General features: G+C 31.7%; 1 protein-coding gene across 1 annotated transcript in view; it reads left to right on the top strand.

The window, feature by feature from the left end:
• Positions 1–7628, top strand: part of Dhc36C (Dynein heavy chain at 36C) — a 165706-nt gene extending 158078 nt beyond the window's left edge. Inside the window, exons 54-56 of the mRNA XM_074173808.1 lie at positions 413–550; positions 713–856; positions 7334–7628. Of these exons, the coding sequence (XP_074029909.1) occupies positions 413–550; positions 713–856; positions 7334–7540 (489 nt within the window). The 3' untranslated portion in view covers positions 7541–7628. The remainder of the gene's footprint in view (positions 1–412; positions 551–712; positions 857–7333) is intronic.
• The last annotated feature ends 6760 nt before the right edge of the window (positions 7629–14388 follow it).

The following is a 14388-nucleotide window of genomic DNA, read 5'->3' as shown; positions in this document are numbered from 1 at the left end:
ATTCATGTAGTGAAAATGAAAACAAATTTAAAAAATCGATTCATAAAAAATAATGATAACATTAATTGGTGCTAAAAATAACTGGTGTGTGAGAGAGAGAGAAACAAATCAAATAGAAACCTGTTAACGCATTGAATATTCTGAATGGTGAAATGCTGTTTGTTTGGTAAGGAACTGAAAAAAACGTTATATAAAGGAGCCAATACCAATCAAATGAAAGGGTATATTAAAGAAAGTATCCTCTCTAATTGTCCTTTTGCTTTCGGAGAATTTGTTTTCTTTCGTTCGTATTCAATTATTCCCCTACTATAAACATCTCTATTTCTTGTGAAAAAATTAATTTGCTCTTTTTTTTCAAATATGTTCATGATCGAAAACATTTCTGTAACGTTGATTGAATTACTCATTACAGAAATGGATGGATGAAGGAGCGCCCCCCACCTTTTGGCTATCAGGATTTTTCTTCACACAAGCTTTCTTAACAGGTGCACAACAAAACTATGCCAGAAAATATACGATTCCTATCGATCTCCTGACTTTCGATTATGAGGTGAATATTCCAACTTCTAATGCAAAATGAACAAAAAAGTAATAATTTTATCCGTAATGTGTCTTCATTTTATTCATCTCAAAAATGTAGAAAACAATTTTTCATAATTAATAGTATAATGGAAATGAAACATTGATTGATTGAACTAAAACCCTTTTTCAGGTTCAATCTAGATCTAAATTCACCGAACCTCCTGCAGATGGTGTCTATGTCTATGGATTGTTTTTAGACGGTGCTCGGTGGAATTATGATATAATGGAGTTGGACGAATCCCTTCCGAAGGTTTTATACGATATTGTACCATATGTAAGATCATAATATTTTTATTTCTCTGCAAAATATATTTTCTACATGTACACCTACACACACCTTTGATTTTTACATTCTATTGATATATCATCAATTTCCTTATGAATGCTAATTATTCCAGCTGAAAATTTGGTACATTTCACTACCTCGCAAGTAAAGTTCTGATGTGGTTGTTTTTGTCATTTTTGTCAGGTTTGATAACCTCTCAAAAATCCAGAGGATTATTTCTACTCAAGTTGTTTTCGTATGGTCTCTGGCTGGTTGAGAAATGGACAATTTTCGCATCAAGATTGTTCCCAACTCTAACTTCACAATCCATTATTCAACCAGAAATGTGTTGAGTTTGTATTGTTCTTGAGGTCCTTTCATCTTGGGAATGAATCACCTTTACGTGACGAACAAATTGGATTTTCTTGCTACTGACATCGAGATAATTCGTTTGTACATTGTGGTAACCGTAGACTCCTTTTATTATACGCACAGGGTGTCGTTACCAATATGAGAGCGGAATCAAGGATCCTCCGTAAACTGACATATTGCTCTCTATTATACAAATAATTTTGAAACCATTTCCATGGAACCATTTTGTCTGATTTCAATACTGAATGATTTTTTCAACAATATACTATGATCAACAGAATCAAAAGCTTTGCACAAAACAAGGGACAAAAAACAATATTTTTTATTTTCGCCAATTTTCATTTAAATTTGAGAAAGTACGTCCATTACTGCTGTCTTGAGTTGCTAGATCTGCGAAAACCGTATTGACCCTCATAAAGAAAATTATTTTTTATATGATAATTCAAAAGTCTCACATGTTCCAATTTCTTCAAGATTTAGAGAAAAACTGGAAGAACAAAAATTTATTGATATTTGTTGATTCATATCCTCTACCACTTTTCGAAATTATATAAAATAAAATCAACGATTCTTCAGTTTTGACTGCACGTATACAGAGTGACCACTTTTTTGATGGGATTGTATTGGTCACTCTTGAAGCACTCTTGCATTCATAGAAGCATTGTCAAGTAGTTAGGACAAATCGAGAATATCAGGGCCGGTTATTGAGATCTTAATAGAAAAGTAAATTCTGTCATTTGGATTTTTTTCCTACGTCCCAAAAAATTATCACAAAATATCACAGGCGTTTTTATTCCATAGTAAATTCTCCTCAATTTGACATCTTGTGTGTTCATTCATGAATGTGTTTACCAGCTGTGTATTAGAGAGGTAAATTCAGATCCCGTTGTTGGAGATCCTTGATGCAAATAGGATTTGATGGAGATTCCCGAAATTTCCTAGTGTTAGAAGATATTCTTGCATTTTTATACCATCAACTGAAGGAAAAATGATCGCTTGCGTTTGCTTACTTTGTTGGTGGGGGCTTTCTGTTGTTGTTGCAGGTTGGCGATTCCTGTAGTCAGAAATCCCAGGAAAAATTGGATTGAGTGTACGCATTTGGTCGGATCATATGTAAAGAGCACGGCACTGGAGTGTGCTGTTGGTGGCGAAAAACACAATAATTTGACAATGTAAAAAAGGTCCCAAGTTCTATAAGCACGCATTAATCGACCGTTTCGCTCGGTATTGTTTTGATTATTTTTTGTTTCTTCTAACAGCATTCTTCACGATAGTCAAGAAATAAAGTAACATTGTTCCATTGTGAAGATGTTGTTTGATAGACGAATAATTTGAAAAAAAAAACAGTTCAATTACATTTTCATGAGTTCCCAAAGATATTTTCTGAACATGTTGTTGTATTAAGGCACCGGGCCATGAATATTTTTTGATGAAGTTTCTTGTAAAAAAATCTACTAACAAGTAAAAATTATCTATACTGACGTTTATGCCTCTTCAAATATTTTTCAAATTATCAACATATTTGTCAAATTCACCTGTATCTTTTAATATTTCTTCAAGTCTATTGAGTTCTTCAACATTATCAATGGGCCACCCCCAATCCATTTTTTTCAATACGGACCTGCATATTTTAAATAACTTTTCATGCTGAATTCAACTTTATATCATACAATATCATTCAAAGTTGATTTTCAAGTGATTTTGACACTTATCTAAATTTCTTTGGTTCGTCTCTGTATTGCATTTTCCTTCAGTTCAATTAAAAACATGCAAAACATTTCGATAAGGAAATCAACTCACTCATCTTAAATTGAATGGATCTTATCAAAATCAAAGGAAGACATAAGTAATAATTATTTTGGTCGGTCGGTAGCCAGGCGGTTCGAAGTGGGTGTTTGTTCACTCACTCGAATTAACTAACGTGTTGGTCGATGGTTCGAGCCCCGGTTTGAACGATCGATTTTCACTTGCTATCGTCCAACCCGTGTTAGGAATCACACGTTAAGACCTCGGTAATCCTTAGCTCGCACAAGTTTCGACTTCTGAGGGTTGTCGTTCGTAGGGGTGCGACAGTTGGTTAACGGAAAAAACATATTTTTTTCAAACATATTTCAAAAGAAGAGAAAAATTTAATTCATAATAATTTAACGAAACTATTATTTATTTGAAAACAAATATGATTATTCAAAAGTGAATGAAAATTATTGAATTAAGTATTGTAAAATGCCCTTCGCGTTTCTGGAACTCAAACTTCTTATACATTAGCTTATTTCGTCTTCTTGAATACTTTCCAATGGTTTCTCAATCTTTCTCAGAGATCTGGCAGGCCATGCCTCTGGACATCTCGTTCCAATACATGAATCGAAAAAGTTCGATTTGAATGATATTTGACTATTCTTGAGTTGTGTGGACCACATCCATCTGGTTGGAACTAGTGGGACAATTACGCCTTTACCGTATAAGAAGATCATCCAATATTTCTTCTATAATTTCTCCATATGTTCGAAGAAAAACTATATTGATAACTTCATGTGAGGATTTTTTTGTGACACGAAAATATTTGTTTCTTCGATTGAAGATGCCAGACTTTTTGAAAGTTATTTCGTTTCCACAAATAATATTTTGCACAAAATTGTTGTTATTCCGCACCTTCCGTTGCAATCAATTACAGAATTAGGTGCAATTATTAAACGTCGAACCGTTTTGATAATTAGTTTTGTTCTTTTAGAGTATAATTCATCATAACTTTGTTGTTATGCCACGCCGTTTTACTTTTTATTATTATTCCTTTGAAAGAATTGAATCAATTTGTTTGTTGCATTTCAGTGATACATGAATTAAATTTTTTGTTGATGATTTTTATTCGGCGCTGACGTCGGTCGTATTTTTGCGGAATTACATAACTGCATATAATATGTATGTCTTTGGTCATAGTACGGTAATAATCCGTTCGACTGCAGCGCCAAATAAAAATTATCAACAAATAATTCAATTCATGTATCACAGAAATTCAACAAAGTAATTCAATTCTTTTCAATTCTTCAAGGTATTTTGTAAAAATGAATTGTTCTGATTGTTACTTTTAGGTGATACGTGAATTAAATTGATTGTTGATAATTTTTATTCGGCGCTGCGGTCGGACGGAATATTGTGTTACTATCACTAGACTATCATGTTGCCAGATTTAAAAATTCAGCTTCTGCAAGAATCCGCTCGACGCTAGCGCCGAATTAAAATTATCAACAATCGTTTTAATTCATGTAACTATAATTATCAACTAACAATTTTATTCATGTTTCACAGAAATTGTAGTAAATTATTCGATAGTTACAAAAAAAGTATATATGACAAACATTTACTTCTAAAAATTTCAAACAATAAATCTATATTATAACTGTTCGCAACTTTTCATTAAACAAATTAATTAATGTAACATTTCAAATCAAGTGTCATTTAAATTAGAACAAATTTTGCGAACAATCGTTTTTAATGTGTCGAACAAATGCATGAATCAATTAAATTCAAACAAATAAATTGTAAGTTGAATAAATTGAGAAATGAATATTTGTGACAATAAAAAGTAAAACGGCGTTCCATACATCTAATATATAAAAATGGATGTTTTTTGTTGGTTGGTTGGTTGGTTGGTTGGTTGGTTGGTAAGTGATAAACTTCTACATCGCTCAACCGATCGTGATGAAACTTGACATGTATAAGTAATTTTTCATAGAGAAGGTTTTTAGGCTATCAATTTTTCTGTAACTCCCCACTAGATGGCGCTGTAGAACAATTTTTGAAAGCACTGTTCCATAACGCTGCGCACGTTGGTGCGCAGCGTTGATTCTGATTCTGTCAAAACATTGGAACAGCAGCGATATAGCAACATAGTACTAGTTGTAAGATGAGTGAGTTGATTGAAATGTGAGATATCGAAATGTATTGCATGTTGTTAATTAAACTAAGAGCCACCGGTAGACAGCTGTTTCAGCCTGTTGGGCATGGTCAGTATCGGGCAGGCAGTCCTCGATTGAAGACAAAATGTGAATAACTAGGAAAAGTATTCGATAAAAATAACTGTGTAAATGCAAGCATGACAAAGTGGAACCACCTATTGATGTGACACCCAATACAAGTCAGCTTGCCAAGTTTTTATGTCAGTGTTGGTGATTTGACCAATCAACTGACAACTGCGGTAGGAGAAATTCGGGAAGCTATCCAATGGGTGGACAATATATACCACACAAAATACATTTGAATCTTCTTATTCTTTCAAGTTTTGACCCAACTTAAGTTAACATCTATTTGAGGATAAAAAATAAGCAGATTACGCCAGCAACGCAAAGTACGGAATTCGCATTTAGAAAATGCCAAAATTAGGTACTTTTTAGGTGCTTTTTAGGTACCGAAGTCAAAAAATAGGTGCTCTGTAACTTACACCGCAACTCAATCCTCAAAGTTGCGTTGCTAGCATTATGTGATGCTAGCAACGCAATGAAAATAATAATAAAATAATGAATGTTAAGGGAACACTATTAGGTGCTAATTAAGTGCTAAACGGTGATGATCATAAAATTTTCTAATTAATAAACAAAAGCTTCCAATTTCGCTGAACAACAGATCTAAGAATCAGGTCTCTCGAAAACGAGGACGAAGGCTCTATCACTTTAAACTAAGCGTGGTAATAAAGTGCTAATTAGGTGCCTGCAACAAATTAAGATGGAAATAACCGCGAATAAACGTAAAAAATTCGAGATACCTGATTTGAGAAAAAAAAATTAACCATATGCAATAAAGTCTTGAGATACTTGTAAACTGATACATATACACTCAAAATAAAGTGCTAATTGAGTGCTCACTATATATTCATTATAAAACTAGATTATTTAATGCCTATGGGGCTCATGGACCTGAAAACCACCATGACTGATGTACTGAGTTTTTATAGTATGTTATTTAATGAATAAGGGCAAGAAATCAAAGTGCTAATTAGATGCTCACTAGATAGATTATAGTAAACCTAGATTCCATTATGCCTATGAGGCATTATGGAAAACCACTATGACTGATGGACTGAGTTCTTACAATACGTTCCTCGATAAGTAAGGGTATGAGAATAAAATGCTAATTAGGTGCTCATTACATATATGTTTTATCCGTTAACCAGCTATCGCACCCCTACGAACGATAACACTCAGAAATCGAAACTGGTGCGACCGACCGGTCGGTAGCCGTGCGGTTCGACGTGGATGCTTTGTTCACTCAGTCAATCGACCGATGTGTGAGTCGATGGTTCAAGCCCCAGGCTGAACGTTCAATTTTCACTTGCTATCGTCCAACCCGTGTTAGGAATCACACGTTGAAAGGTAAGATCTTGTTAGTTCTTAGCTCGCACAAGTTTCGATTTCTGAGGATTATCGTTCGTAGGGGTGCGATAGCTGGTTAACGGAAAAAATGTATTTTAAACATTTTTTAAATGGTGGTTATCGGGTCTATAAGCCCCATATGAATTATGGAATCTACTTGAAAGAGCATTCGTCCTCGTTTTCCAGAGACCTGATTCTTAGATCTGTTGTTTAGCCAAATTGGAAGCTTTTGTTTATTAATTAGAAAACTTTACGATCCTCACCGTTTGGCATTCATTATTTTATTATTGTTTTCATTGCGTTGCTAGCATCACATAATGCTAGCAACGCAACTTTGAGTATTGAGTTGCGGTGTAAGTTACAGAGTACCTAATTTTTGACTTCGGTACCTAAAAAGTACCTAATTTTGGCATTTTCTAAATGCGATTTCCGTACTTTGCGTTGCTGGCGTAACACAGCTCACGTTCATATCACCAGAAAATAAAATATCACATTTATAATGATTGACAGTTTTTTATCATACAATTGAAGAACGATATACACCACAGAAAATACATTTGAATATTCTCATTCATTCAAATTTTGAGTTGACATGTTTTATTTCGAAATCAAAAAATAAAGAATTTCGAAAGAAAAGTAAGAAAACTAAACATCAAATATGTTCAGTCTTAGTAAATAATCATCTCATTGTAGCGCTGTAAAGAATACTCGCTATTTCAAACACGGTTTAATATATTCCGATTATTTTCAGTTATGGTTGAAGCCAGTGAAGAGAGACGATCTCCTCCCGAAAAAAACGTATACGTGTCCGGTGTACAAAACGTCTGAAAGGAGAGGCGTTTTATCTACCACAGGACATTCGACGAATTTTGTAATTGCCATGACTCTGCCATCCTCCCAGCCGCAGGCACACTGGATCATGCGAGGTGTAGCAATGCTTTGTCAGTTGTCCCAGTAATTAGGAGGGTTTGATTACCTGTACGGGTTTTTATATTTCACAGTACCAATATATTATGAATAGTAATAAAATGAATACTTTTTCGAAATTCTAGATTTTATTATTTTGTTCTGAGATTTGTGTGCAGTACTCAGTTTTTTGAAAATAATAGCTTTATGAATCCCAAAAAATATGATAGGGTTATGGGAGGGGCGATATAACACACACATTAAAAAAGACAGAAAACATACTGAGGTTAATACAACGAATAACAATATTTTAAAATATATTCTTTTCATATCGTTGGATTTCGTGGCATTGAATTTTTGATATGTTGGAAATTTCATTATACAAGGTGGGGCACTCCATACGACACGTCCCTGTGAACCAAACCATTAATTTTTTCGGGAATATCTCCATTTCATCATATGTATATTGATTATGGGTGCGAGGACATAATTTTGGAATCTATAGTAACTCAAACAAGTGTGACATATCAAAGATGTGTTTTTTTAAATATGATTTCTCATAGGGTATGAAATGAAATGCTTCATTCAAATAGGATACATCCTAATATATACAACAATGATAGTAATGTTAACATTAATATGCATATAAATACAATAATACAAAAAAGATCTACTTATATTTGTTAATAAGTAGTCTTACCTACGATAATTGAAAATACAAAAAAAATAAAAGATAAATAATATCATATAATACCTTAATGGTCTCTTAAATGGTCTAATAAATTTCTTTTGAGCAGAATAAGACTGTTAGAAAACTTTACATTTTCAGGTAGACTGTTATACTTAATAAATCCTATGAACATTAATGTTTTAGTGTTGAATGATTTTGTTTGATTATTTACATACAAGTTATTTTTTATTCTAGCATTATACTGGTGGATTTGATTACTAAAATCAAATTTGTCAAAATATGAGGGTAGAAGGTTATGTAACATTTTTTAAATATAAATCATCGTTAAATATGTAAGCCTACTTTCTGTAGATAACCATTCTGGAGTATTTAACATCAAAGATATATGGGTACTCCTGTCACATCTCAAAATAATCCTCATTGCGTGATTCTGTAGTTTTTGAAGTGTTTTCATTTTATTCTCAAATCACTTGTGTATGGAAGAGTGGGACAATATTCAAAATGTGCTTGTATAATTGTCTTATATACAGTTATCCGTGATTGCATAGTTAAGTGTTGCGATACTCTTGTGAAAAAATATAATTTCTTCAACATTTTTTTCTGTATGTAGGTGAAATGGTTATTCATTGATGGATGATTGTCTGACATGCATCCTAGATATTTGAATTTAGTAATGAGCTCAATTGTATCATTTTCTATTTTTATTTCGATTAAATCTAAATCTCTGTATTTCACTAGTTCGGACTTCCATTGTCTACTATATAAAATGATTTGAAATCCCTGAAACAAGTAAAAAAGAATAATTAAAAAGAATAGTTGAAAATAACAATTATATTAAGCAACAATAAACCTGAAATGAAATGATAGTGAAATAACCTACAAGTAAAAGTATAATAATTGAATAAATAAAAATTAAAGGAATGAAAACAGAAAATAATAAAAAAATAAAAAAGTGTAGAGATTCCAAGTCACGTTAGTTCACGACGTTTCGATTGTTGGTATCTACAATCGTCTTCGGGTGATAACTTATACTTTTACTTGTAGGTTATTTCACTATCATTTCATTTCAGGTTTATTGTTGCTTAATATAATTGTTATTTTCAACTATTCTTTTTTAATTATTCTTTTTTACTTGTTTCAGGGATTTCAAATCATTTTATATAGTAGACAATGGAAGTCCGTACTAGTGAAATTCATCACGAAACATTGTCAATCACCTTCAAACTAAATCTCTGTATTTAAACGGTGTAGTAAGTATCATAGTAGTAAGTATCATTCAGCTTCAATTCATTAGTTTTTAAATATATAGCAATATTATGTAATGCTTCATTCATTTTTTTAATGCCTTTATCTATATATTTATCACTAACCGATAGTAGGGCATCATCAGCGAAATAATGTTCATATTCACATTCGTTACATTTGCTGATATCATTAATATAAATTAAGAATAGTAATGGCCCCAAAATTCATCGATTTTGGTTACCTGCTTCCTTCTTGTGAGGTAATCTCTGATCCAATCAAGTACTTTTCCTGTAATGCCATATTTCTTTTATTTTTTAATTAATATTTCACGATTAACCATTTCAAACGCACGTTTAAGATCTAAAAATACTTCTACAGTGTATATGCCTTTACCTCATTTTATCTTTCCATTCAGTAACTGTAAGCTGAAGTGCGGATTCGCATGAATGTCTGGCTTTAAAACCAGGTTGGTTTGTGAATAGTATGTTTTTTTTATTGAAATATTCCAACAGTTGTTGATATACTACTGATTCTAACAGTTTTTCAGCGCAAGGTAAAGTGTTAATTGGCCGATATTCATCACTTTTTTTTGTGTTTGGAACTTTTTCGATAGGCGTAACTGTACTTGTTTTTAGATCATCTGGAAAACTACCATTTTGTAACGAGGTGTTGACAAAATAACACCACATATGACCAATTACTTCAAAACTACTCTTTATAATTTTGCTCGATAATGCATCTACTTGTGATCCTTTGTTTGCTAAATTGGATATAATTACTTTCAATCCTTGAAGAGTACTATAAATACTAGGTACAATTGGAAACTAAATAACATCGAAATTAGAAAAATCATCCCTACGAATTCTGACCAAGCATAAAAGAGGTTTTGGACTATTGATTTCGAAAAAATCGTTTTTCAATATTCTACAGAATGTTCGAATATCATTGTCACTTTTTTATAATTTCGGACAAAGATAACTTCATACATCATACAAAATATATTGACCATTTGAAATTGTATATAATCCTGATATTAAATAATTCTATAGAAGTCGATTGATTTGTGAATAACACGAATAATTCTCATATGAATATGAGCTTGGAAATGGTATTTATTTCTTTAATCCTATTGAAGTATTTTTGAAATTGAGGTGAAAAGTTTTGTTATGTGAATTTGTTGTGGATATAATTGATTTATCAAAATTCAAATTCAACTTATCAAATCCCAACTAAAATAATATTAGTTTTGAGCCTTTGAAATTGATTTTTTTCAAAAAATACGTACAAAAAGGTGCTCAAATATTTTAATTGAAACAAATATCTCTGGTACTATCAAATATGAAATGGATTATTGTCTCAGATCACCAATGTCTTATGGCATTATACTTTAAATTTCTAATTTTGAAAAGTATTTTGATTATGGAAGATATCTGTTTCCATGAAATTTTGATATGTTTACACCACGATGAATTTTCATTGATGTAGAGCCCTAAAGCCTAGATAGATAGACTTAATAGTTTTGTTATGAAAGTTAATGGAGTTTCAAATCGATACATGATCTTTTTTTCTGCTAGAGATGAATGGTGATTTTTCATAAGTTAATGATAGTTTGGTCTGTTGGCAACAATGAAATTTTATCATGATCGAAAAACAGAAGAATATGGAATTTGAAACTATCGATGAAGATAGATAAAATTATATGTCCCCGTTAAAATAACCCAGTTAAATATTACATTAGGCTAAATTTATCGTCCTCCAAGAGAAAATATGAGAAATTTATCAATCACTTCAAATGGAAAGCTTCTGAATGACAGGGATTCTCAATTGGACTAGCCTATTCATGATATCATTAAACACGATGAAGAAAATTTTTTCATGTTGATTTTGAAACATTTTTAATATTTGTAATAAAAGAATTCTCACACAAGATATCATTAATAGATCATATGATAACCAATTCGGACAAAAAATGTGAAATTTCAGTTATAAACACTTCATTAAGTGGTCTTTGTTGATGAGAGAAACATCCACCTGATAAAACAGCAAATTGAGACAACTTTCTATTAACTTTATTTTCAACTTTCCCAAGAAATATTGGCTGTTGATATTAGGAAAATTCAAACTCAAAATGTCGAATGTGAAAATACTGTTCTTTCAATAAACATTTTTTAAAGTACCTACTTTATTTTTCGGAGCGAATATTATGTTTCTAAACTTGGCTGGCAGCTTACGAGTATAATATATGATTACACCATTATGCAAGATGCAACGTTTTTCAATTTCCATTTTTGGTCTGCATGGATGTAATTCCTGATATATTCTCGTGTGATAATCATGAATGAATTTTGAAATTTTTTTTCATTTTTTTCATATGGTGGGGTGATTGGAGGAACAAATTGCCAATATATAAAGTGATTTTGAATTCAATAACCATCTTGGTTTATATATATATTCAGTCGTTTTCAATTGAGCGTGGAAGTTTAAATATACATATTTAATTCATTCTGAAGTTTTTCAATGATTCAAAAATCGCTCATTCGCAGATCACTATATGAAAATTGAATATTTAAATCGAAAAAAAAATGAAATTGTAATATATCTGAAGAAAGATTGTTTGGGTAACAGGATCAATTTTTTCTCAAAAAAAAAACAATTGTTTTCTTGCCATCGTTTCGAATTCAATCAAATTCTTCTTCAGGGCTCTGTATTAATTTTCATAAACATACTTTCCACAAAACTTATACAATCATTATCGTTTCAAGTTTACAAGAAATAATGATTTCTAAATTAAATTACCGAAAAGTAGTTTCTTCGAGTTAATATTACTATTTTGATAACCATTAGATATATAAGATACATTTTGAAAAAATAAAGAACATTGCAACAACATTAACACACAACGACATGAAACAAATGAATGGCTTTATGTGTGATTGTGATACGGTGGTGTCTATTTTTTAATCACTGACAGAAAGGAAAGAATCGAAAAAAGGTAAATTATTTAGGTATTTAACTTATCAAATTGAAATATGCAGTATTAAGGCCATCGACATCTCTTCTAGTGCTAACACTATCGCATTTGAGAACATATATCAAGAATCTTTTGGATGAATATTGTTCAACATATAGAATAGTTAACATCTAGTTAACTGACTATAATATATGTTCATCATATAAGTGCGATGAATATGATTTCGTATTCTTTGAATAGTACCGATATTCAGTGACTGTTTTTTCAAAACTTTTTCAGTATGTTTATTCCAACAATGATTTTCATCAATATAGAGTCCAAAAAATTGTGTATGGTTTTTGTATATGATTTCATTACAAATTTAAACAAAAATATAAACAAAGTTCCATGAAACAAATGATATCAATAATAAAACATTATATAATTTGAAAATTGTTCTAGTGAAAATTAATGAAACTGAGAGACGATTCTAAATGATAGTTCAACAAAACTATATCTAAATCAATAAAACATCATGATGAATTTTATTATAAAGAAGTGAAATCCTGATGATCAATCATAGATGGTCCTATACAACTACTACAGTAAATTGATAAAAAAAATGAATTTTTGATTGAAAGCAGACTTATTGTGAAGAAACATTTAGAAATGCTTCAATAAAATCTGTATGGAAATCAATGTACGAAATTCTATAAAATAAAACCAGATTTGAAACAGAAAACATAAAAAATGTATTTCGGTGAGTGGCAGAAAAATTCAACAATCATATAATTATTGTTTGCTTCCATTTCTATCCAAGAAGTATATGGAATAATACTGAAAATATCTTCCACGTATTCGAAATCAACTGATTCAGAAGACATAAAAGAACTGATAAAATATGCAATATTAGCGTGAAAATTTTAAAATTGTGAAAACCAGAACTTGCACCAATGATTGCATTGTGTGCTCTTTCTACAAACTGTTCCGTTTACTTCCTTTTCTAGATCACGAACTGAATTGCAAATTCTCTCAGCCCTATCATACTAATATCCGACTACCAATACGTTGGAATCTCTTTTAATTTGAACATATACAGTGTGTCACAGCGGAAACTTGTCACCACCCTAATCTGCGAACTCGTGAAAAATATTTGAGATCTCTCAGATTCGTCGATTTTTATTTCAAGGGGGAACACTTTCACCGAATACATGTTCATTGTGTTGTCATCAGAATTTTCAAAGGAACTACTATACTTGTGATACATCACTTTGAAGAGAATTCAATCCCGAATACATCGTAGTTGTTGTGTTGTTGAAGTTTTAATGAAAACTGAGTTTTATCAATGTACTTTTGTACATTTCTCACATTTCTCTCACATTTCTCAATATTTCTGGAGTCACTGCACGACACTCCACAACAGTTCTCCTGCGTAGATCATCAAGAGAATTTGGCCATGTAATATAAACGTTGGATTTCAAATGACCCCATTAAAAGAAGTTTAATGGTGTTGAATCAGGAGATCTGGTTGACCATTCTATTGGTCCTCGCCTTCAAATCCATCTCCCTGTGAGATTGTCATCTAAAAATTGACGTACAGGTGCAACAAAATGTGGAGGAGCTCCATCTTGTTGGAAGTTGATCTGACCTTCAAGTAGACTATGATCGTCTTCAAGTAAATGAGTGGTTCTGCGGTTCACAGTTGTATCAAGAAGTACAATATATATTCGTTCGTTGAGGTTACTATCAATAAAATATGTACCTACAGTATGGTCTCCCAGAATGCCAGCCCAAACATTAAATTTTTGGGGAGTCTGTGAATGAGTTTCCCTGTACCAATAAAGATTTACGTCACTCCAGTATCTGCAGTTGTGCCTATTCACATGTCCATTTAAATTGAGATAAGATTCGTCTGAAAATCACACATTGCAGATGTAACACATGGATCAATAAGTCCCGAGACTAACAATGAAAACAACATTTTTTTTTACAAAATTTTTTTTTATTCATCAAC

This window comes from Leptinotarsa decemlineata, unplaced genomic scaffold (assembly GCF_025532065.1).
Source record: "Leptinotarsa decemlineata unplaced genomic scaffold, Ldec_3_MD MMD2_tig00000505_RagTag_RagTag, whole genome shotgun sequence".
Lineage (NCBI taxonomy): Eukaryota > Metazoa > Arthropoda > Insecta > Coleoptera > Chrysomelidae > Leptinotarsa > Leptinotarsa decemlineata.
Note: the sequence above shows the minus strand (reverse complement) of the source record. Positions and strands in the feature narration are given on the sequence as shown.